Source organism: Bombina bombina, chromosome 1 (assembly GCF_027579735.1).
Source record: "Bombina bombina isolate aBomBom1 chromosome 1, aBomBom1.pri, whole genome shotgun sequence".
Lineage (NCBI taxonomy): Eukaryota > Metazoa > Chordata > Amphibia > Anura > Bombinatoridae > Bombina > Bombina bombina.
This window is the reverse complement of record NC_069499.1, coordinates 341076640-341100529: the sequence shown is the minus strand read 5'-3', so window position 1 is coordinate 341100529 and position 23890 is coordinate 341076640. Positions and strand designations below refer to the sequence as shown.

Below are 23890 nucleotides of genomic sequence, written 5' to 3'. Positions count from 1 at the left end.
TGCCTGGATGTGGACTTTGTGAATTTTCCTAAGCCCCTTCACGATTCACAGGACCTCAGGAGGAAGAGTGGACCTCTTGACACTGTGGGTATTTCATGCGGTTTCCTCAGCATGAAGGTAAGTGCAGTCTTTTTTTATTCTGGGGCTTGGAAGCAGATACTCAGAACATACTGTGCTTTTATTATTGCGGTTTATGGGCCTTGGTAAGGGTACCCCTATGCATATATGTGGATGTCATGAGTTAATAAAGTGGACAACACACACATTATTATTTCTCTTGTAAGGTGTATCCAGTCTACGGATTCATCCATTACTTGTGGGATATTCTCCTTCCCAACAGGAAGCTGCAAGAGGATCACCCACAGCAGAGCTGTCTATATAGCTCCTCCCCTAACTGCCAACCCCAGTCATTCTCTTGCAGCTCTCGACAAGGGAAGTAGCTAGAGATATGTGGTGACTTAGTTTAGTTTATCTTCAATCAAAAGTTTATTTTTAAATGGTACCAGCGTTGTACTGTTTTTACCTCAGGCAGAAATTAGAAGAAGAGTTTTGCCTGAGGTTTTTGATGATCTTAGCAGGTTGTAACTAAGGTCCACTGCTGTTCTCACACATAACTGAAGAGTATGGGAAAACTTCAGCTGGGGGAACGGCCTGCAGAATTAACTCCCCTGAGGTATGTTCAGTATATTTTTTTCTAGAGAGATAAGAAGTCTAGAAAATGCTGACATTGCCTGATATATTTAAGGTAAGCCTGATTGCAGTGATTTAATAAACGACTGGCATCATGCTTGCAATAAAGAATCTTCGCTCAATAAAGAATCTTCGTATGAGGAGGTTATGGACAGAGTTCAAGCACTTAAATTGGCTAACTCTTTTATTTTAGATGCCGCTTTGCAATTAGCTAGATTAGCGGCGAAAAATTCAGGGTTTGCTATCGTGGCGCGCAGAGCGCTTTGGCTAAAGTCTTGGTCAGCGGATGTGTCTTCCAAGACAAAATTGCTTAACATCCCTTTCAAGGGTAAAACATTATTTGGACCTGATTTGAAAGAGATTATTTCAGACATCACTGGGGGAAAGGGCCACGCCCTCCCACAGGATAGGTCTTTTAAGGCTAAAAATAAGCCTAATTTTCGTCCCTTTCACAGAAACGGACCAGCCCCTAATTCTACATCCTCTAAGCAAGAGGGTAATACTTCACAACCCAAACCAGCCTGGAGACCAATGCAAGGCTGGAACAAGGGTAAGCAGGCCATGAAGCCTACCACTGCTACCAAAACAGCATGAAGGGATGGCCCCCGATCCGGGACCGGATCTGGTGGGGGGCAGACTTTCTCTCTTTGCTCAGGCTTGGGCAAGAGATGTTCAGGATCCTTGGGCGCTAGAAATAGTTTCTTTCATGTAATTAGCAAGAGTCCATGAGCTAGTGACGTATGGGATATACATTCCTACCAGGAGGGGCAAAGTTTCCCAAACCTCAAAATGCCTATAAATACACCCCTCACCACACCCACAATTCAGTTTTACAAACTTTGCCTCCGATGGAGGTGGTGAAGTAAGTTTGTGCTAGATTCTACGTTGATATGCGCTCCGCAGCAAGTTGGAGCCCGGTTTTCCTCTCAGCGTGCAGTGAATGTCAGAGGGATGTGAGGAGAGTATTGCCTTTTTGAATGCAGTGATCTCCTTCTACGGGGTCTATTTCATAGGTTCTCTGTTATCGGTCGTAGAGATTCATCTCTTACCTCCCTTTTCAGATCGACGATATACTCTTAAATATACCATTACCTCTGCTGATTCTCGTTTCAGTACTGGTTTGGCTTTCTACAAACATGTAGATGAGTGTCCTGGGGTAAGTAAATCTTATTTTCTGTGACACTCTAAGCTATGGTTGGGCACTTTATTTATAAAGTTCTAAATATATGTATTCAAACATTTATTTGCCTTGACTCAGAATGTTCAACTTTCCTTATTTTCAGACAGTCAGTTTCATATTTGGGATAATGCATTTGATTTAATCATTTTTTCTTACCTTCAAAAATTTGACTCTTCCCTGTGGGCTGTTAGGCTCGCGGGGGCTGAAAATGCTTCATTTTATTGCGTCATTTTTGGCGCGGACTTTTTTGGCGCAAAAAAATCATTTCCGTTTCCGGCGTCATACGTGTCGCCGGAAGTTGCGTCATTTTTTTGACGTTATTTTGCACCAAAAATGTCGGCGTTCCGGATGTGGCGTCATATGGGCGTCGCTTTTTGTCTCCACATTTAAGTCTTATTTTTCATTGCTTCTGGTTGCTAGAAGCTTGTTCTTTGGCATTTTTTCCCATTCCTGAAACTGTCATTTAAGGAATTTGATCAATTTTGCTTTATATATATGTTGTTTTTTCTCTTACATATTGCAAGATGTCTCACGTTGCATCTGAGTCAGAAGATACTACAGGAAAATCGCTGTCTAGTGCTGGATCTACCAAAGCTAAGTGTATCTGCTGTAAACTTTTGGTAGCTATTTCTCCAGCTGTTGTTTGTATTGATTGTCATGACAAACTTGTTAAAGCAGATATTTCCTTTAGTAAAGTACCATTGCCTGTTGCAGTTCCTTCAACATCTAAGGTGCAGAATGTTCCTGATAATATAAGAGATTTTGTTTCTGAATCCATAAAGAAGGCTATGTCTGTTATTTCTCCTTCTAGTAAACGTAAAAAATCTTTTAAAACTTCTCTCCCTACAGATGAATTTTTAACTGAACATCATCATTCTGATTCTGATGACTCTTCTGGTTCAGAGGATTCTGTCTCAGAGGTTGATGCTGATAAATCTTCATATTTATTTAAAATGGAATTTATTCGTTCTTTACTTAAAGAAGTACTAATTGCTTTAGAAATAGAGGATTCTGGTCCTCTTGATACTAATTCTAAACGTTTGGATAAGGTATTTAAAGCTCCTGTGGTTATTCCAGAAGTTTTTCCTGTTCCTAATACTATTTCTGCAGTAATTTCCAAAGAATGGGATAAATTGGGTAATTCATTTACTCCTTCTAAACGTTTTAAGCAATTATATCCTGTGCCGTCTGACAGATTAGAATTTTGGGACAAAATCCCTAAAGTTGATGGGGCTATTTCTACCCTTGCTAAACGTACTACTATTCCTACGTCAGATGGTACTTCGTTTAAGGATCCTTTAGATAGGAAAATTGAATCCTTTCTAAGAAAAGCTTATCTGTGTTCAGGTAATCTTCTTAGACCTGCTATATCTTTGGCTGATGTTGCTGCAGCTTCAACTTTCTGGTTGGAAACTTTAGCGCAACAAGTAACACATCATGATTCTCATGATATTATTATTCTTCTACAGCATGCTAATAATTTTATCTGTGATGCCATTTTTGATATTATCAGAGTTGATGTCAGGTTTATGTCTCTAGCTATTTTAGCTAGAAGAGCTTTATGGCTTAAAACTTGGAATGCTGATATGGCTTCTAAATCAACTTTACTTTCCATTTCTTTCCAGGGTAACAAATTATTTGGTTCTCAGTTGGATTCTATTATTTCAACTGTTACTGGTGGGAAAGGAACTTTTTTACCACAGGATAAAAAATCTAAAGGTAAAAACAGGGCTAATAATCGTTTTCGTTCCTTTCGTTTCAACAAAGAACAAAAGCCTGATCCTTCATCCTCAGGAGCAGTTTCAGTTTGGAAACCATCTCCAGTCTGGAATAAATCCAAGCCAGCTAGAAAGGCAAAGCCTGCTTCTAAGTCCACATGAAGGTGCGGCCCTCATTCCAGCTCAGCTGGTAGGGGGCAGGTTACGTTTTTTCAAAGAAATTTGGATCAATTCTGTTCACAATCTTTGGATTCAGAGCATTGTTTCAGAAGGGTACAGAATTGGTTTCAAGATGAGACCTCCTGCAAAGAGATTTTTTCTTTCCCGTGTCCCAGTAAATCCAGTAAAAGCTCAATCATTTCTGAAATGTGTTTCAGATCTAGAGTTGACTGGAGTAATTATGCCAGTTCCAGTTCCGGAACAGGGGATGGGGTTTTATTCAAATTTCTTCATTGTACCAAAGAAGGAGAATTCCTTCAGACCAGTTCTGGATCTAAAAATATTGAATCGTTATGTAAGAATACCAACGTTCAAGATGGTAACTGTAAGGACTATCTTGCCTTTTGTTCAGCAAGGGAATTATATGTCCACAATAGATTTACAGGATGCATATCTGCATATTCCGATTCATCCAGATCATTATCAGTTCCTGAGATTCTCTTTTCTGGACAAGCATTACCAGTTTGTGGCTCTGCCGTTTGGCCTAGCTACAGCTCCAAGAATTTTTACAAAGGTTCTCGGTGCCCTTCTGTCTGTAATCAGAGAACAGGGTATTGTGGTATTTCCTTATTTGGACGATATCTTGGTACTTGCTCAGTCTTTACATTTAGCAGAATCTCATACGAATCGACTTGTGTTGTTTCTTCAAGATCATGGTTGGAGGATCAATTTACCAAAAAGTTCTTTGATTCCTCAGACAAAGGTAACCTTTCTGGGTTTCCAGATGGATTCAGTGTCCATGACTCTGTCTTTAACAGACAAGAGACGTCTAAAATTGATTTCAGCTTGTCGAAACCTTCAGTCACAATCATTCCCTTCGGTAGCCTTATGCATGGAAATTCTAGGTCTTATGACTGCTGCATCGGACGCGATCCCCTTTGCTCGTTTTCACATGCGACCTCTTCAGCTCTGTATGCTGAAGCAATGGTGCAAGGATTACACGAAGATATCTCAATTAATATCTTTAAAACCGATTGTTCGACACTCTCTAACATGGTGGACAGATCACCATCGTTTAATTCAGGGGGCTTCTTTTGTGCTTCCGACCTGGACTGTAATTTCAACAGATGCAAGTCTCACAGGTTGGGGAGCTGTGTGGGGATCTCTGACGGCACAAGGAGTTTGGGAATCTCAGGAGGTGAGATTACCGAACAATATTTTGGAACTCCGTGCAATTTTCAGAGCTCTTCAGTTTTGGCCTCTTCTGAAGAGAGAATCGTTCATTTGTTTTCAGACAGACAATGTCACAACTGTGGCATACATCAATCATCAAGGAGGGACTCACAGTCCTCTGGCTATGAAAGAAGTATCTCAAATTTTGGTTTGGGCGGAATCCAGCTCCTGTCTAATCTCTGCGGTTCATATCCCAGGTATAGACAATTGGGAAGCGGATTATCTCAGTCGCCAAACGTTGCATCCGGGCGAATGGTCTCTTCACCCAGAGGTATTTCTTCAGATTGTTCAAATGTGGGAACTTCCAGAAATAGATCTGATGGCGTCCCATCTAAACAAGAAACTTCCCAGGTATCTGTCCAGATCCCGGGATCCTCAGGCGGAGGCAGTGGATGCATTATCACTTCCTTGGAAGTATCATCCTGCCTATATCTTTCCGCCTCTAGTTCTTCTTCCAAGAGTAATCTCCAAGATTCTGAAGGAATGCTCGTTTGTTCTGCTGGTAGCTCCGGCATGGCCTCACAGGTTTTGGTATGCGGATCTTGTCCGGATGGCCTCTTGCCAACCGTGGACTCTTCCATTAAGACCAGACCTTCTGTCACAAGGTCCTTTTTTCCATCAGGATCTGAAATCCTTAAATTTAAAGGTATGGAGATTGAACGCTTGATTCTTGGTCAAGGAGGTTTCTCTGACTCTGTGATTAATACTATGTTACAGGCTCGTAAATCTGTATCTCGAGAGATATATTATAGAGTCTGGAAGACTTATATTTCTTGGTGTCTTTCTCATCATTTTTCTTGGCATTCTTTTAGAATACCGAGAATTTTACAGTTTCTTCAGGATGGTTTAGATAAGGGTTTGTCCGCAAGTTCTTTGAAAGGACAAATCTCTGCTCTTTCTGTTCTTTTTCACAGAAAGATTGCTATTCTTCCTGATATTCATTGTTTTGTACAAGCTTTGGTTCGTATAAAACCTGTCATTCAGTCAATTTCTCCTCCTTGGAGTTTGAATTTGGTTCTGGGAGCTCTTCAAGCTCCTCCGTTTGAACCTATGCATTCATTGGACATTAAATTACTTTCTTGGAAAGTTTTGTTCCTTTTGGCCATCTCTTCTGCCAGAAGAGTTTCTGAATTATCTGCTCTTTCTTGTGAGTCTCCTTTTCTGATTTTTCATCAGGATAAGGCGGTGTTGCGAACTTCTTTTGAATTTTTACCTAAAGTTGTGAATTCCAACAACATTAGTAGAGAAATTGTGGTTCCTTCATTATGTCCTAATCCTAAGAATTCTAAGGAGAAATCGTTGCATTCTTTGGATGTTGTTAGAGCTTTGAAATATTATGTTGAAGCTACGAAATCTTTCCGTAAGACTTCTAGTTTATTTGTTATCTTTTCCGGTTCTAGAAAAGGCCAGAAAGCTTCTGCCATTTCTTTGGCATCTTGGTTGAATTCTTTAATTCATCTTGCCTATGTTGAGTCGGGTAAAACTCCGCCTCAGAGAATTACAGCTCATTCTACTAGGTCAGTTTCTACTTCCTGGGCGTTTAGGAATGAAGCTTCGGTTGACCAGATTTGCAAAGCAGCAACTTGGTCCTCTTTGCATACTTTTACTAAATTCTACCATTTTGATGTATTTTCTTCTTCTGAAGCAGTTTTTGGTAGAAAAGTACTTCAGGCAGCGGTTTCAGTTTGAATCTTCTGCTTATGTTTTTCGTTAAACTTTATTTTTGGGTGTGGATTATTTTCAGCAGGAATTGGCTGTCTTTATTTTATCCCTCCCTCTCTAGTGACTCTTGTGTGGAAAGATCCACATCTTGGGTAGTCATTATCCCATACGTCACTAGCTCATGGACTCTTGCTAATTACATGAAAGAAAACATAATTTATGTAAGAACTTACCTGATAAATTCATTTCTTTCATATTAGCAAGAGTCCATGAGGCCCGCCCTTTTTTTGTGGTGGTTATGATTTTGTATAAAGCACAATTATTCCAATTCCTTATTTTATATGCTTTCGCACTTTTTTTATCACCCCACTTCTTGGCTATTCGTTAAACTGAATTGTGGGTGTGGTGAGGGGTGTATTTATAGGCATTTTGAGGTTTGGGAAACTCTGCCCCTCCTGGTAGGAATGTATATCCCATACGTCACTAGCTCATGGACTCTTGCTAATATGAAAGAAATGAATTTATCAGGTAAGTTCTTACATAAATTATGTTTTCTCAAGGTTATCTCCTGGAATTCAAGGAACTACCCCCAAGGGGAAGGTTCCACAGGTCTCAATTATCTTCAAACCAAATAAAAAGACAGGCATTCTTACATTGTGTAGAAGACCTGTTAAAGATGGGAGTGATTCATCCAGTTCCAATAAGAGAACAAGGGGTGGGTTTTTATTCCAACCTGTTCATAGTTCCCAAAAAAGAGGGAACATTCAGACCAATTTTGGATCTCAAGATCCTAAACAAATTTCTCAAGGTTCCATCGTTCAAAATGGAAACTATTCGAACGATCCTACCTACTATCCAGGAAAATCAATTTATGACTACCGTGGATTTAAAGGATGCGTACCTACATATTCCTATCCACAAGGAACATCATCAGTTCCTAAGGTTCGCTTTTCTGGACAAGCATTACCAGTTTGTGGCACTTCCATTCGGATTAGCCACTGCTCCAAGGATTTTCACAAAGGTACTAGGGTCCCTTCTAGCGGTTCTAAGACCAAGGGGCATTGCAGTTGTACCTTACTTGGACGACATCCTGATTCAAGCGTCGTCTCTGTCAAAAGCAAAGGCTCATACGGACATCGTCCTAGCCTTTCTCAGATCTCACGGATGGAAGGTGAACAAAGAAAAAAGTTCTCTGTCCCCGTCAACAAGAGTTCCCTTCTTGGGAACAATAATAGATTCCTTAGAAATGAGGATTTTTCTGACAGAAGTCAGAAAATCAAAAATTCTAAGCTCTTGTCAAGTACTTCATTCTGTTCTTCGTCCTTCCATAGCGCAGTGCATGGAAGTAATAGGATTGATGGTTGCAGCAATGGACATAGTTCCTTTTGCACGAATTCATCTAAGACCATTACAACTGTGCATGCTCAGACAGTGGAATGGGGATTATACAGACTTGTCTCCGACGATTCAAGTAGATCAAAAGACCAGAGATTCACTCCGTTGGTGGCTGACCCTGGACAATCTGTCACAGGGAATGAGCTTCCGCAGACCAGAGTGGGTCATTGTCACGACCGACGCCAGTCTGGTGGGCTGGGGCGCGGTCTGGGAACCCCTGAAAGCTCAGGGTCTATGGTCTCGGGAAGAATCTCTTCTCCCGATAAACATTCTGGAACTGAGAGCGATATTCAATGCTCTCAAAGCTTGGCCTCAACTAGCAAAGGCCAAATTCATAAGGTTTCAATCAGACAACATGACGACTGTTGCATATATCAATCATCAGGGGGGAACAAGGAGTTCCCTGGCGATGGAAGAAGTGACCAAAATAATTCAATGGGCGGAGGATCACTCCTGCCACTTGTCTGCAATCCACATCCCAGGAGTGGAAAATTGGGAAGCGTATTTTCTGAGTCGTCAGACATTCCATCCGGGGGAGTGGGAACTCCATCCGGAAATCTTTGCCCAAATAACTCAATTATGGGGCATTCCAGACATGGATCTGATGGCGTCTCGTCAGAACTTCAAGGTTCCTTGCTACGGGTCCAGATCCAGGGATCCCAAGGCGACTCTAGTAGATGCACTAGTAGCACCTTGGACCTTCAACCTAGCTTATGTATTCCCACCGTTTCCTCTCATTCCCAGGCTGGTAGCCAGGATCAATCAGGAGAGGGCTTCGGTGATCTTGATAGCTCCTGCGTGGCCACGCAGGACTTGGTATGCAGAGCTGGTGAATATGTCATCGGCTCCACCATGGAAGCTACCTTTGAGACAGGACCTTCTTGTTCAAGGTCCATTCGAACATCCGAATCTGGTTTCCCTCCAACTGACGGCTTGGAGATTGAACGCTTGATTTTATCAAAGCGTGGGTTTTCAGATTCTGTAATAGATACTCTGATTCAGGCTAGAAAGCCTGTAACTAGAAAAATTTACCATAAAATATGGAAAAAATATATCTGTTGGTGTGAATCTAAAGGATTCCCATGGAACAAGATAAAAATTCCTAAAATTCTATCCTTTCTACAAGAAGGTTTGGAGAAAGGATTATCTGCAAGTTCTCTGAAGGGACAGATCTCTGCTTTATCTGTTTTACTTCACAAAAGGCTGGCAGCTGTGCCAGATGTTCAAGCATTTGTTCAGGCTCTGGTTAGAATCAAGCCTGTTTACAGACCTTTGACTCCTCCCTGGAGTCTAAATCTAGTTCTTTCAGTTCTTCAAGGGGTTCCGTTTGAACCCTTACATTCCGTAGATATTAAGTTATTATCTTGGAAAGTTTTGTTTTTGGTTGCAATTTCTTCTGCTAGAAGAGTTTCAGAGTTATCTGCTCTGCAGTGTTCTCCGCCCTATCTGGTGTTCCATGCAGATAAGGTGGTTTTGCCTACTAAGCCTGGTTTTCTTCCGAAAGTTGTTTCCAACAAAAATATTAACCAGGAGATAGTTGTACCTTCTTTGTGTCCGAATCCAGTTTCAAAGAAGGAACGTTTGTTACACAATTTGGACGTAGTCCGTGCTCTAAAATTCTATTTAGAGGCTACTAAAGATTTCAGACAAACATCTTCCTTGTTTGTTGTTTATTCTGGTAAAAGGAGAGGTCAAAAAGCGACTTCTACCTCTCTTTCCTTTTGGCTTAAAAGCATTATCCGATTGGCTTATGAGACTGCCGGACGGCAGCCTCCTGAAAGAATCACAGCTCACTCCACTAGGGCTGTGGCTTCCACATGGGCCTTCAAGAACGAGGCTTCTGTTGACCAGATATGTAAGGCAGCGACTTGGTCTTCACTGCACACTTTTGCCAAATTTTACAAATTTGATACTTTTGCTTCTTCGGAGGCTATTTTTGGGAGAAAGGTTTTGCAAGCTGTGGTGCCTTCCGTTTAGGTGACCTGATTTGCTCCCTCCCTTCATCCGTGTCCTAAAGCTTTGGTATTGGTTCCCACAAGTAAGGATGACGCCGTGGACCGGACACACCTATGTTGGAGAAAACAGAATTTATGCTTACCTGATAAATTACTTTCTCCAACGGTGTGTCCGGTCCACGGCCCGCCCTGGTTTTTTTAATCAGGTCTGATGAATTATTTTCTCTAACTACAGTCACCACGGTATCATATGATTTCTCCTATATATATTTCCTCCTGTCCGTCGGTCGAATGACTGGGGTGGGCGGAGCCTAGGAGGGATCATGTGACCAGCTTTGCTGGGACTCTTTGCCATTTCCTGTTGGGGAAGAGAATATCCCACAAGTAAGGATGACGCCGTGGACCGGACACACCGTTGGAGAAAGTAATTTATCAGGTAAGCATAAATTCTGTTTTTTATTTTATCCCTCCCTCTCTAGAGACTCGTGGACTTCCACATCTTGGGTATTATGTCCCATACGTCACTAGCTCGTGGACTCTTGCCACTTACATGAAAGAAAACATAATTTATGTAAGAACTTACCTGATAAATTCATTTTTCATAGTGGCAAGAGTCCATGAGACCCACCCATTTTTTTATTTTGGGGTTATGATTTTTTTTATATATATATATATATATATATATATATATATATATATATATATATATATATATATATATATATATATATATATATATATATATATATATATATAAATAAAGCACTTTGTTTATCCTGTTCCTCTTTTTAATACAGTTTTACTCCTTTAACACCTCACTAACTTTGCCCCCTTCTGGTAGGAATGTATATCCCATACGCCACTAGCTCATGGACTTTTGCCACTATGATAGAAATTAATTTATCAGTTAAGTTCTTACATCAATTATTTCAGCTCTGGATGTTCCTCCTTGGGACAAAAACTGATCTCTAGATTTCATGATACATGTTTATTTATAAACATTTTCAACATTCTTGATCCTTAGGCTTATTAAATTTAAGTCCTAATGTAATTATGAAAACAGCTGAAAGTTCCACTTTTAGTTTATAATGGGAAAGGTTCAAGTCTCAGTCCTACATTTCTAAGTGTACCTAGGTAAGCATGAAGAAAATTTTAATACCATCAGTTAGCACGTTTCATCCCTTTATCTGGCACTCTTCTAATTAATTTATTAATAAATACTATACATTTATGTAGTTTAGTGTATATGTTTATGTATCTACACTTTAGCCTTCCTAGTGGCGCTCCCAACCTTTTGATATTTGACAAAATTCCAAAGTGCCTACAAACAGTATTGCACATTTTATCATACTGTGCAGGGCAATAGATTCCAAAAGTGGCTCCCCTAAAGTCTTTACTTTTCTCTTATAGAAATGTGCTATTTTCTAGATTTTTGACTTGTAATATTTTATTTATAAACTATATAATTTTATTCTGTCTTGTTTTCAGGATGCACATGAGTTTTTGAGCCAGTGCTTGGATCAGTTGAAAGAAGACATGGAGAAGCTGAACAAATCATGGAAGACTGAGCCATATACAGGAGATATTCCTTCAGGAAGAGCAATTGATGACATTACAACAACACGTGTTTATACCTGTCCTGTTACCTGCAATTTGGAGTTTGAGGTGCAACATTCAATTACATGTAAAATGTAACTATCAGATGATTATGAAATATCTATTTTCTATAATTGTCTATCAATTTTGTCAAAAATAAAAAATTATTCTGATTTGTATAGGTGTGGTGAAACGGTTACCAAGCGTGAACAGTTTAATGATCTTTCTATAGACCTTCCTCGAGGAAAGAAATCTTCACGATCCATACAGGATTCTCTTGACCTCTTTTTCAGGGTATGTTGATAGTTTTGAAAGTTTCACATTTATTTTCTGTGCCGCACATTCTTTTATACTACCTTATTTCAGTACATTAACACAAATGAGTGTTACATAGGCAGAGAGAGGTGCTCTGCTGAAGATATGACATATGCTCTCAATTGGATAATTCCTGCAAGAGAGAGCTGGGGAGATGTGACTCCATGTAATTCTCTTTGTAGAGTTTTGATTTGTGCTAGCTACTGGTTGTCGCTGGGAAGTTCCCATGCCTCTCCCAGCTAATCCATGTTATCCTGCTTTTCAGGCAAAACAGTGTTAGTAACACTGGTTGTACCTGAGCTATAGTGTGTGGCACAAATTCCTCTCATAGCAAGTTGCCTAATAGAGTACATGGCTGTTAAAGAGAGTTGCCATTTTTTCTCAAATGTGCTCTTTATTCAGACACTGCATGCCTTAAGTAGTTAATGGCTCCGACTTAAGCACATATTTGGGCAATCTCGCGCTATACGTAAGACCTCGGGCTGAGGCACTATTTCAGGGAAGCGGTCTGCACAACAGCGGCACAGGGTCCTCCGACTGGACTTGCTGTGTGCATCCCGCTGTCAGATCACAAATTGGGCTTTGCACTCCCTTTTCTTATTAATGATTGCCAAATTTACCGATGTTGAGGTCAGGGGGTGCAAACTCCCACAGCGCTGTGATTGTTTCGCTAGGTCTATGCATTGTTTGTTTATTCTAGAACTAGAGGTCCGCTGTTTCGGTGGTCAATATTGAAAACCCTTCTGACGACTTCTTGTTTAGCTCTGAGGGAGAACTTTCATCCTCTGACTCTAAAGAATCTGATGGGGACTCTGAGGAAATAACATTGATTTAAAATTGAGCATTTGAGATGCTTGCTAAACGGAAGTTTTAAGTACTCTGGGTGTACCTTAGTCGGAGTCTAATGGGGAGAATCGGCTACATAAGCTTGATTTCAGTCTTTAGAAGTTTAGAACCTCAGATGTGTTCCCGGTACCTTCTGTGTACCTTCTCGAAGCCAGATGAGGCTACAAAGAATAGTGAGTGAGTTCTTTGGATCAGAGATTGAATTAAATGGCAAACAGATTTACTCAGCGGGGTTATCCCTATAAACTTGTTGAGGCTGAAAAAAATAAGCTTTTTGAGGAAGCGAAAAATGTGGTACAGAGAACCAAGAAGAAAAATGACAGATTAGTATGTGTCACACAATATAATATGTATAGTCAAGAAATATCTCAGATTATGAAAAAGCACTGACACATGCTTAAAAAATGCAGCAAGAAAATATAACTTTCTTTCATGTAATTGGCAAGAGTCCATGAGCTAGTGACATATGGGATATACAATCCTACCAGGATGGGCAAAGTTTCCCAAACCTCAAAATGCCTATAAATACACCCCTCACCACACCCACAATTCAGTTTTACAAACTTTGCCTCCTATGGAGGTGGTGAAGTAAGTTTGTGCTAAGATTTCTACGTTGATATACGCTTCTCAGCATTGTTGAAGCCTGATTCCTCTCAGAGTACAGCGAATGTCAGAGGGACGTGAAGGGAGTATCACTTATTGAATACGATGATTTCCCTAACGGGGGTCTATTTCATGGGTTCTCTGTTATCGGTCGTAGAGATTCATCTCCTACCTCCCTTTTCAGATCGACGATATACTCTCAATTTACCATTACCTCTACTGATAACTGTTTCTGTACTGGTTTGGCTATCTGCTATATTTGGATGGGTGTCTTTTGGTAAGTATGTTTTTTTTATTACATAAGACACCTCAGCTATGGTTTGGCACTTTATGCATTTATATAAAGTTCTAAATATATGTATTGTACTTATATTTGCCATGAGTCAGGTTCATGTATTTCCTTCTGCAGACTGTCAGTTTCATATTTGGGTAATATAAACATCTTTTATAGAAAAAATTTTCTTACCTGGGGTTTAGTCTTTTTTCAATTGACTATTTCTTTCAAATTGCGGGTGGCATTAGGCTCGCGGGGGCGTCAAATGCTAAACTTTAGTGCGTCATTCTTGGCGTGAAAATATTTTTGGCGCGGAAAAATACGTATATGACGTAACTTTGTCATTTCCGGCGTCATAGTTGACGCCGAGACCTTTCACACGGTTGCGTCATTAGTGACGCGAGTGTGTCATTTCCAGTTATTTTTGGCGCCAAAAAGTTTACGTTACGTTGTGAGTCATACTTGGCGCCAAACTTTTTCATTATTTCAATACCCCATTGATGTTTGCCTCTTGATTTTTTTTTCTCTATCAGAGGCCTATGCTATTTGCTTTTTTTCCCCATTCCTGAAACTGTCATATAAGGAAATAGATAATTTTACTTTTTATGTTTTTTCTCTTACATCTTGCAAGATGTCTTTATCTGATCCTGCCTCAGAAGTTTCTGCTGGAACATTGCTGCCTGACATCGGTCCTACCAAAGCTAACTGCATTTGTTGTAAAATTGTTGAAATTATTTTGCCGAATGTCATTTGTAATAGTTGTCATGATAAACTTTTACATGCAGTTAGTGTATCCATGAGTAATAGCACATTGCCAGTTGTAGCTCCTTCAACTTCTAATGTGCATGATATACCTGTAAATGTTAAAGAATTTGTTTCTGATTCTATTTTGAAGGTTTTGTCTGCATTTCCACCTTGTAATAAATGTAAAGGTCTTTTAAGACTTCTCATTTAGTTAATGAAATTTTAAATGACCAACAACATAATTTATCCTCTTCTGATGAGGATCTATCTGATACAGAAGATCCTTCCTCAGACATTGAAACTGACAAATCTACTTATTTATTTAAAATAGAGTATATGCGTTCTTTATTAAAGGAAGTGTTTAATTATTTTGGATATTGAGGTAACCAGTCCTATTGACGTTCAGTCTAATAAATGTTTAAATGCTGTTTTTAAACCTCCTGTGGTTTCTCCAGGGGTTTTTCCTATTCCTGAGGCTATTTCTGATATGATTTCTAGGGAATGGAATAAGCCAGGTACTTCTTTTATTCCTTCTTCAAGGTTTAAAAAATTGTATCCTTTACCTTAAAAATCTATAGAGTTTTGGGAAAAAATCCCCAAAGTTGATGGGGCTATTTCTACTCTTGCTAAACGTACCACTATTCCTATGGAAGATAGTACTTCCTTTTAAGGATCCTTTAGATAGGAAGCTTGTATCTTATCTAAGGAAGGCCTATTTATATTCAGGTCATCTTTTCAGACCTGCAATTTCTTTGGCTGATGTTGCGGCTGCATCAACCTTCTGTTTGGAGAATTTAGCGCAACAGGAATTGGATTCTGACTTATCTAGCATTATTCGCCTATTGCAATATGCTAATCGTTTTATTTGTGATGCCATTTTTGATATCAAAATTGATGTTAGATCCATGTCTTTAGCTAGAAGAGCTTTGTGGCTTAAATCTTGGAATGATGATATGACATCTAAATCTAGATTACTATCTCTTTCTTTCCAAGGTAATAATTTATTTGGTTCTCAGTTGGATTCTATTATTTCAACTGTCTCTGGGGGGAGTTTTTTCTACCTCAGGTTTATAAACCTAAGGGTAAATCTAAGGCTTCTAACCATTTTTCGTTCCTTTCGTCAGAATAAGGAATAAAAACTCTATCTTCCCCCCAAGGAGTCTGCTTCCAATTGGAAGCCTTCCTCAAGTTGGATTAAATCCAAGCCATTTAGGAAACCAAAGTCAGCCCCTAAGTCCGCATGAAGGTGCAGCCCTCATTCCAGCTCAGCTGGTAGGGGGCAGATTAAGGTTTTTCAAGATATTTGGATAAAATCTGTCCAATATCATTGGATTCAGAGCATTGTCTCTCAAGGGTATCGAATAGGATTCAGAGTAAGACCTCCTGTGAGAAGATTTTTTCTCTCACGTATCCCAGTAAATCCAGTAAAAGCTCATGCTTTCCTGAAGTGTTTCAGACCTGGAGTCTTCAGGGGTTATCATGCCAGTTCCTCCTCAGGAACAAGGTTTGGAGTTTTTATTCAAATCTATTCATTGTACTAAAGAAGGAAAATTTATTCAGACCAGTACTGGATCTAAAAAAATTTGAATCGTTTCGTAAAAGTACCAACTTTCAAGATGGTGACTATAAGGACTATTCTGCCTTTTGTTCAGCAAGGACATTATATGTCCACAATAGACTTGCAGGATGCATACCTTCATATTCCAATTCATCCAGAACATTATCAGTTTCTGAGATTCTCTTTTCTAAACAAGCATTACCAATTTGTTGCTCTTCCATTTGGCCTAGCAACAGCTCCAATAATCTTTTCAAAGGTTCTGGGTGCCCTACTCTCTGTAATCAGAGAACAGGGTATTTCGCTGTTTCCTTATTTGGATGATGTCTTGGTACTAGCTCAGTCTTTGCGTACTGCAGAATCTCACAAGAATCTACTAGTGTTGTTTCTTTGGAAACATGGTTGGAGGATCAATTTACCAAACGTTTCTTGATTCCTCAGACAAGGGTCACCTTTTTAGGCTTCCAGATAGATTCAGTGTCCATGACTCTGTCTCTATGGCTATGTGCATGGAAGTTTTAGGTCTCATGACTGCAGCATCGGACGCGATCCCCTTTGCTCGTTTTCACATGAGACCTCTACAGCTTTGTATGCTGAATCAATGTACGAAACTCTCTGACATGGTGGATAGATCACCATCGTTTAGTTCGAGGGGCTTCTTTTGTTCGGCCAACCTGGACTGTCAGATGCAAGTCTTTCAGGTTGGGGAGCTGTTTGGGGATCTCTGACAGCACAAGGGGCTTGGAAATCTCAAGAGGCGAGATTACCAATAAATATTTTAGAACTCCTTGCAATTCTCAGAGCTCTTAAGTTTTGGCCTCTGCTAAAGAGAGAACCGTTCATTTGTTTTCAGACAGACAATATCACAACAGTGGCATGTGTCAATCATCAGGGTGGTACTCACAGTCCCCAAGCTATGGAAAAAGTATCTTGGATACTTGTTTGGGCGGAATCCAGCTCTTGTCTAATCTCTGTGGTACTTATCCCAGGTGTAGACAATTGGGAGGCGGATTATCTCAGCCGCCAGACTTTACATCCAGAGGAGTGGTCTCTCCATCCAGATGTGATTTCTTAGATTGTTCAGTAGTGGGGTCTTCCAGAGATAGATCTCATGGTCTCTCATCTAAACAAGAAACTTCCCAGATACCTGTCCAGGTCCAGGGATGTTCAGGCGGAAGCAGGGGATGCGCTGACACTTCCTTGGTGTTATCATCCTGCTTACATTTTCCCGCCTCTAGTTCTCCTTTCAAGAGTGATCTCCAAAATCATCATGGAACAATCATTTGTGTTGCTGGTGGCTCCAGCATGGCCACACACAGGTTTTTGTATGCGGATCTGGTTTGGATGTCCAGTTGCCCGCTTTGGCCACTTCCGTTCGGCCAGACCTATTATCTCAAGGTCTGTTTTTCCATCAGGATCTCAAATCATTAAATTTGAAGGTATGGAAATTGAATGCTTAGTACTAAGTCATAGAGGTTTCTCTGACTCAATGATTAATACTATGTTACAAGCTCGTAAATCTGTTTCTAGAAAGATTTATTATAAAGTTTGGAAGATTTACATTTCATGGTGTTCTTCTCATAAAATCTCCTGGCATTCTTTTAGAATTCCTAGAATTTTACAGTTTCTTCAGGACGGTTTGGATAAGGGTTTGTCTGCAAGTTCCTTGAAAGGACAAATCTCCGCTCTTTCTGTTTTATTTCACAGAAAGATTGCTATACTTCCTGATATACACTGTTTTGTACAGGCTTTCGTTCTTATTAAGCCTGTTATTTAATCAATTTCTCCTCCTTGGAGTCTTAATTTGGTTCTGACGGCTTTACAGGTTCTTCCATTTGAACCTATGCATTTTTTGGACATTAAACTACTTTCTTGGAAAGTGTTGTTCCTTTTGGCCATCTCTTCTGTTAGAAGAGTTTCTGAGTTATCTGCTCTTTCTTGTGAATCTCCTTTTCTGATTTTTTCATCAGGATAAGGCAGTTTTGCGGTCTTCTTTTTAATTTTTACCTAAGGTTGTGAATTCTAACAACATTAGTAGAGAAATTGTTGTCCCTTCCTTGTCATAATCCTAAGAATTCTTTGGAAAATTCCTTACATTCTTTGGATGTGGTAAGAGCTTTGAAATATTATGTGGAAGCTACTAAAGATTTCAAGTAGACTTCAAGTCTATTTGTTTTATTTTCTGGTCCTAGGAAAGGTCAGAAGGCTTCTGCTATTTCCTTGGCTTCCTTGTTGAAACTTTTGATTCATCAAGTTTATTTTGAGTCGGGTCAGACCCCGCCTCAGAGAATTACAGCTCATTCTACTAGATCAGTCTCCACTTCGTGGGCTTTTAAGAATGAAGCTTCAGTTGATCAGATTTCCAAAGCGGCAACTTGGTCCTTTTTGCATTCATTTACTAAATTCTACCGTTTTGATGTATTTGCTTCTTCGGAAGCAGTTTTTGGTAGAAAAGTTCTTCAGGCAGCTGTTTCAGTTTGATTCTTCTGCCTTTGATTTAAGTTTTTTTCTTTCAAATGAAATAAACTTATATTTTTGGGTTGTGGATTAATTTTTTAAGCAGATTATGGCTGTTTATATTTTATTCCCTTCCTCTCTAGTGACTCTTGAGTGGCGATCCACATCTTGGGTATTGATATCCCATATGTCACTAGCTCATGGACTCTTGCCAATTACATGAAAGAAAACACAATTTATGTAAGAACTTACCTGATAAATTCATTTCTTTCATATTGGCAAGAGTCCATGAGGCCCACCCTTTTTATGGTGGTTATGATTTTTTTGTATAAAGCACAATTATTTCCAAATTTCCTTTGTTGATGCTTTCTACTCCTTTCTTTATCACCCCACCTCTTGGCTATTCATTAAACTGAATTGTGGTTGTGGTGAGGGGTGTATTTTGAGGTTTGGGAAACTTTGCCCCTCCTGGTAGGATTGTATATCCCATATGTCACTAGCTCATGGACTCTTGCCAACATGAATAAAATTAATTTATCAGTTAAGTTCTTACATAAATTGTGTTTTTTCAACAATATCCCCTTATGTCCTATAGACGGGTTACAAACCTAAAAGATTTAATGGTTGAAAATGATATAGGGACCGGTAAGAAAGGACATCGGTTAAATCACCTTTCATAATAATGGTACCTACCCATGTTTATGCTGTGCTAGCTGTAACTCCATTATAAAGGGCAAGGCATTTTGTACATCCCCATACAGGGAAAAATTTCAAAATGGTTTTTATAAATGTGTATCATCATATGTTATCTACTTGATAAAGTGCCCATGTTCTAGAATCTATTTAGGAAAGACAGTAAGAAAAATCAAAGACAGACTTAGTCAACACACATTTAATCTTGGATGTGGTGACAGGCACCAGTGGCCTGTCCTTTCCTTGAAGCTGGGCACCCTATATCCCAGTTAAGATGGCAAATTGACAGTGTGGGTCCCTTGAGGAGACTTTGGGAATAGGGAACTACTGCTTAATAGAAAGGAATTATTTTGGATCCACAATTGGAAACATTAATACCCAAGGGAATCAATAGAGAAATTGATATGTCAGTGTTTCTGTAACAAAATGTATGTATTTTGAACTAAAATAAAACACTATCTGATAAGGTAAAATACCGTTCGTTTTACTTCTTTTTTTTAAATTAAGGTTTTTTTTTTTTGTTTTTTTTTAAATGTTTAGAAATTACCTGCTGGCCGCAAGGTAGCGCCATAATGTGTATTATATGTGAAATATATAGGTAATGCAAGAGTTAATGTATATGGTATATAAGGAGCAACACACAGGTATTCTGTATTAGCATGATTAAGGGTGAATATCCCAAAACGTTGCGTTTTGTTGTTGTTGTGTGCCTTGATGCTTTTATTAAGCAAAGAATTTCTTTATAAAATTTGGTGCTGTGGACATTTTGCTTTTCTGTAGTTCCTTCTGTGGTGCTAGAGGATAGCACATCCTTCAAGGACCTTATCAATAGGATGTTAGAGGGATATCTGAGGAAAGTCTTCCTTCAGTCTGTTTCTCTTTTTCAACCTGCAGTTGGAATTGCTGCAGTGGCTGGAGCTGCAAAATTCTGGTGTGAATCCTTATCGGCTCTGATTACGGTAGAATCGCCCTTGGAGGAGATCCAGGAACGTATATGGCCTTAACGACTGCAAACGCCTACACCTGTAATTTCATTATCCAGATTGTCCGAATTAATGCTAAGAATTCTAGCTTTGCTGTACTAGCCAGGACAGCTCTATTCCTCAAGTATTGGACAGCGTACATGGTCTCCAAGTCTATGGTTGTCCTTCAAGGGTAGGTCCCTTTTTGGAAAGGGCCTGGACTCTACCATCACAACTGTCACGGGGGAAAGGATGTCTTTCTACATCGGGATAAAAAGAATAAGGTTAAGGGTCGCTCTGCGGGATGTTTTTGTTCCTTTTTCCGGACAAGAGGAATATTGCAGAGTGAAATGTCTGGAAGCCCAACCAAGGGTGGAGCAAGAACAAGCACCCCAAATCTACCAGAGACAAGTCAGCATGATGGGTTTGCCCCCAAACTGGTCTCAGGTCGTGTGGGGGCAGATGATCCCTCTTTCAGAAGGCTTGGGCTCAGTGGGTCCAGGACCCTTTAGTGCTGGACATTATTTCTCAGGGATACAAGATAGTGTTCTGATCTCTCCCTCCACGGGGCAGGTTCCTCCTATCAAGGATCTCTGAGAAGGCCAGCATTTCTAAACTGCATGGATGATTTGATAGCCATGGGTGTGATCTTCCCTTTACCTCAGTCACAGAGGGGAAGAGGGTTTTTTTCAGTTCTCTTCTTCGTTTCCAAGAAAGAGGGCACGTTTCATCTTATCCTGTACTTCAAATCTCTCAACAGGTTTGTAAAGGTATCCTCTTTCAAAATGGAAACCATAATGTCTATACTGCCTCTCGTTCAAGAGGGTCAACTTATGGCTACCATAGATCTGAAGGATGGGTACCTTCATATCCCGATCCACCGAGATCACTACCAGTATCTTCAGTTTGCCTTCCTAGACAAACTCCACCAATTTATAGAGCTCCCGTTTGGTCTAGCCACGGCCCCAAGGATTACAAATGTATTGGGGGCTTTACTTGCTGCTGTCCAACTACGGGGCATTACAGGAGCTTCGTACCTGGACAATATATTGGTCTAGGCACCATCTTTACCTTTAGCAAGATCTCACACTGAGAAGTTACTCTGGTATCTTCAGGTGCATGGCTGGAAGGTAAATCTGGAGAAGAGCGCCCTCATTCCCAGCAAGATTGTGAATTTCCTGGCGATCATCGGATTTACCTCACCGATCAGCTCAGGGAGAAGCTTTAAGGCTGCCTGTCGCCTGCTCCAATCTACGCCTTTGTCTTCAGTAGCCCAATGAATGGAGGTGGTAGGTCTTATGGTTGTGGCCTCGGATGCTACTTTGTTTGCCCATTTTCGTATGAGACCTCTACAGTTATTTAAGCTCAGACAATAGAAGTCATTCCGACCTGTCTCAGGTAATGTCTCTCTCTCTTGGTAGTAGTCACAGAATCCCATCCTTCAGGGGATGTGCTTTCTACGATCATCCTGGGTGATTATCACAACAGACTCGAGTCGGGGTGGGTCGCTGTGTGGGGTTCTCTGAAGGCTCAGGGAAATTGGTGCCCGGAGGAAGCTTCTCTTTCTATCAACATTCTGGAATAGAGGGCCATCTTCAATGCTCTTTTGTTGTGGACTCGGCTTCGTTCCGCCCATTATATTAGATTCCAATCTGACATCACGATGGTGGCTTATGTTAATCAAGGAGGAACGCGCAGTTCTCTGGCAATGCAGTATGTATCCTGCATTCTCCAAAATAGCAGAGACTTATCAATGTCAGATATCAGCTATTCACATACCAAGTGTGGAAAAGCAGAGTTCCTGAGCAGACAGACCCTTCACTCCGGGGAATGATCCCTAAATCAGGAAGTGTTCTGCAAAATCACCCACAGGTGGGATGTCTGGAGATAAATTTGCTGTCTTCCTGCCTCAATGCCAAACTACCGAGATATGGATCAAGATCCTCAGACGAGTTGGACGCATTGGCAGTCCCATGACACTTCAAACTAGTGTATCTGTTTCCTCCGATTGTTCTTTTGCACCGGGTGGCAGCTTGAATCAAACAGGAGAGAATTTAAACGATCCTTTTGGCTCCTTGTATGCAGTTGTAGTATGCTCCTCTGTGGCGGTTGCTTCTGAGGCTGGACCTTCTAGAGCAGAGTCCGTTCTTCTATCAAAATCTAGATACTCTGAGACTGACTGAGTGGAGATTGAACGGCTAGTTTTGTCTCCGAGTGGATTCCCTGAGACAGTGTTTGATACTCTCCTTTAGGCGTGCAAGCCTGTTACGAGGTGTATTTAACAAGGTTTGGAGTGCTTATCGCTTTTGGTGTGTAAGGAGTGTGGATTCTCCTGGCATAGAGTGAGGATTCCACATATCCTGCTGTTTGTTCAGGATGGCCTGAAGAAAGGCATGTTGCCTAGTTCCCTTAAGAGTCAGATTTCTTCAGTTTTATTGCACAAAAAGTTGGCTAATTTGCCAGATGTTTAGGAGTTTGTTTAGGTTATTGCCAGAATTAGACCGGTTTTTAAATCTGTTGCTTCTCAATGGATCCTTAACCTTGTTCTTAGTTACCTTTTGAGCCTATGCGTTCTATTGATATTAAGTTACTCACTTGCAAAGTGTTTGCTATTTCCTCTCCTCGTAGAGTGTCGGAACTATCTGCTCTCCAGTGTGACCTGCCTTACTTAGTGTTTCGGTACTGAGGACGAAGCTGGGGTTTTCAAGACACAATGAGTCCACAGATCATCTTAATTACTAATGGGATATTCACCTCCTGGTCGGCAGGAGGCGGCAAAGAGCAGCAGAGCTGTTAAATAGCTCCTCCCTTCCCTCCCACTCCAGTCATTCTCTTTGCCTACGTTAGTGATAGGAAGTGGTAAAGTGAGGTTTTAGAATAAATTCTTCAATCAAGAGTTTATTATTTTAAAGTAGTGCAATATTGTGCTGCTTTGTCCTAGGGTGTAGCCGTAGTCCATATCAGTCTCTTCAGTAGAGCTTTGGTGGCTTTAGAGCAATGGGAACTTGTGGGACATAATTCTCACTGCGTCTCCCATATATTCTTGCTGCCCTGTATGCCTTAGCCTGAGGAAAGATTACTCAACATGCCTCTTTTTCCACAGGTCAATGGGAGGGAGAGGACCTCTTAAGCCTGTGAGCTGCCTTGCTGTCAGGCAGAAGTTAAGGTAAGTGCTACTTTATATATTTTCTGGGGGGGATCCAGGAAGGAGTAAGCACGCCATTATTGTTAAGTGCAATTGGAAAGGCACTTATATTGGGATACAAAGGACTCTCCTATTCTGGATTAGTGTTGAGACAGCATATAAGTGCAGGCACTGGGGCTGGGGATCATTGCTCTGGTGGTTTCACTTTATTCAAGTACCCTTTGCTAACAGAGTGTACTTAGGTGTTAAAACGGAACAGTGTTTTTCCTGCTGATGTGATACGCCCATGATGGGCGGAGCTTCCGACTTTGCGCCAATTCTCTTGCGCTTCGGTCAGTAAGTTATTCAGGCCACATTTTCTGAGGTGCTGTCTGGGAACGCATGGTCCGTGATAGAGCATGCATTTCTAGCACCGGCTGGAATCTGTACTGTAGCGCTCCGGCTTGAGGTTACTTCTGCAGTGCAACGGATCTACAGCGAAGCGGATTGATAATTGCTGAGCAGATACACAGGCTCCCGGTTTTTCCGGTCAGGTAGGAGAACCTCGGCACAGTTGCTGGGGTGCAGAGGTGTTTTTTTCTTTTTATTGCCTTATTTTGGTAGCGAGAAAAACATAATTTATGCTTACCTGATAAATTTATTTCTCTTGTAGTGTATCCAGTCCACGGATCATCCATTACTTATGGGATATTCTCCTTCCCAACAGGA

The 23890-nt window shown here is 40.5% G+C and overlaps 1 protein-coding gene across 1 annotated transcript in view; it reads left to right on the top strand.

The window, feature by feature from the left end:
- The window catches only part of USP37 (ubiquitin specific peptidase 37), a 343747-nt gene that overhangs the window by 138448 nt on the left and 181409 nt on the right, over positions 1–23890 (top strand). Inside the window, exons 8-9 of the mRNA XM_053712385.1 lie at positions 11481–11683; positions 11771–11882. Of these exons, the coding sequence (XP_053568360.1) occupies positions 11481–11683; positions 11771–11882 (315 nt within the window). The remainder of the gene's footprint in view (positions 1–11480; positions 11684–11770; positions 11883–23890) is intronic.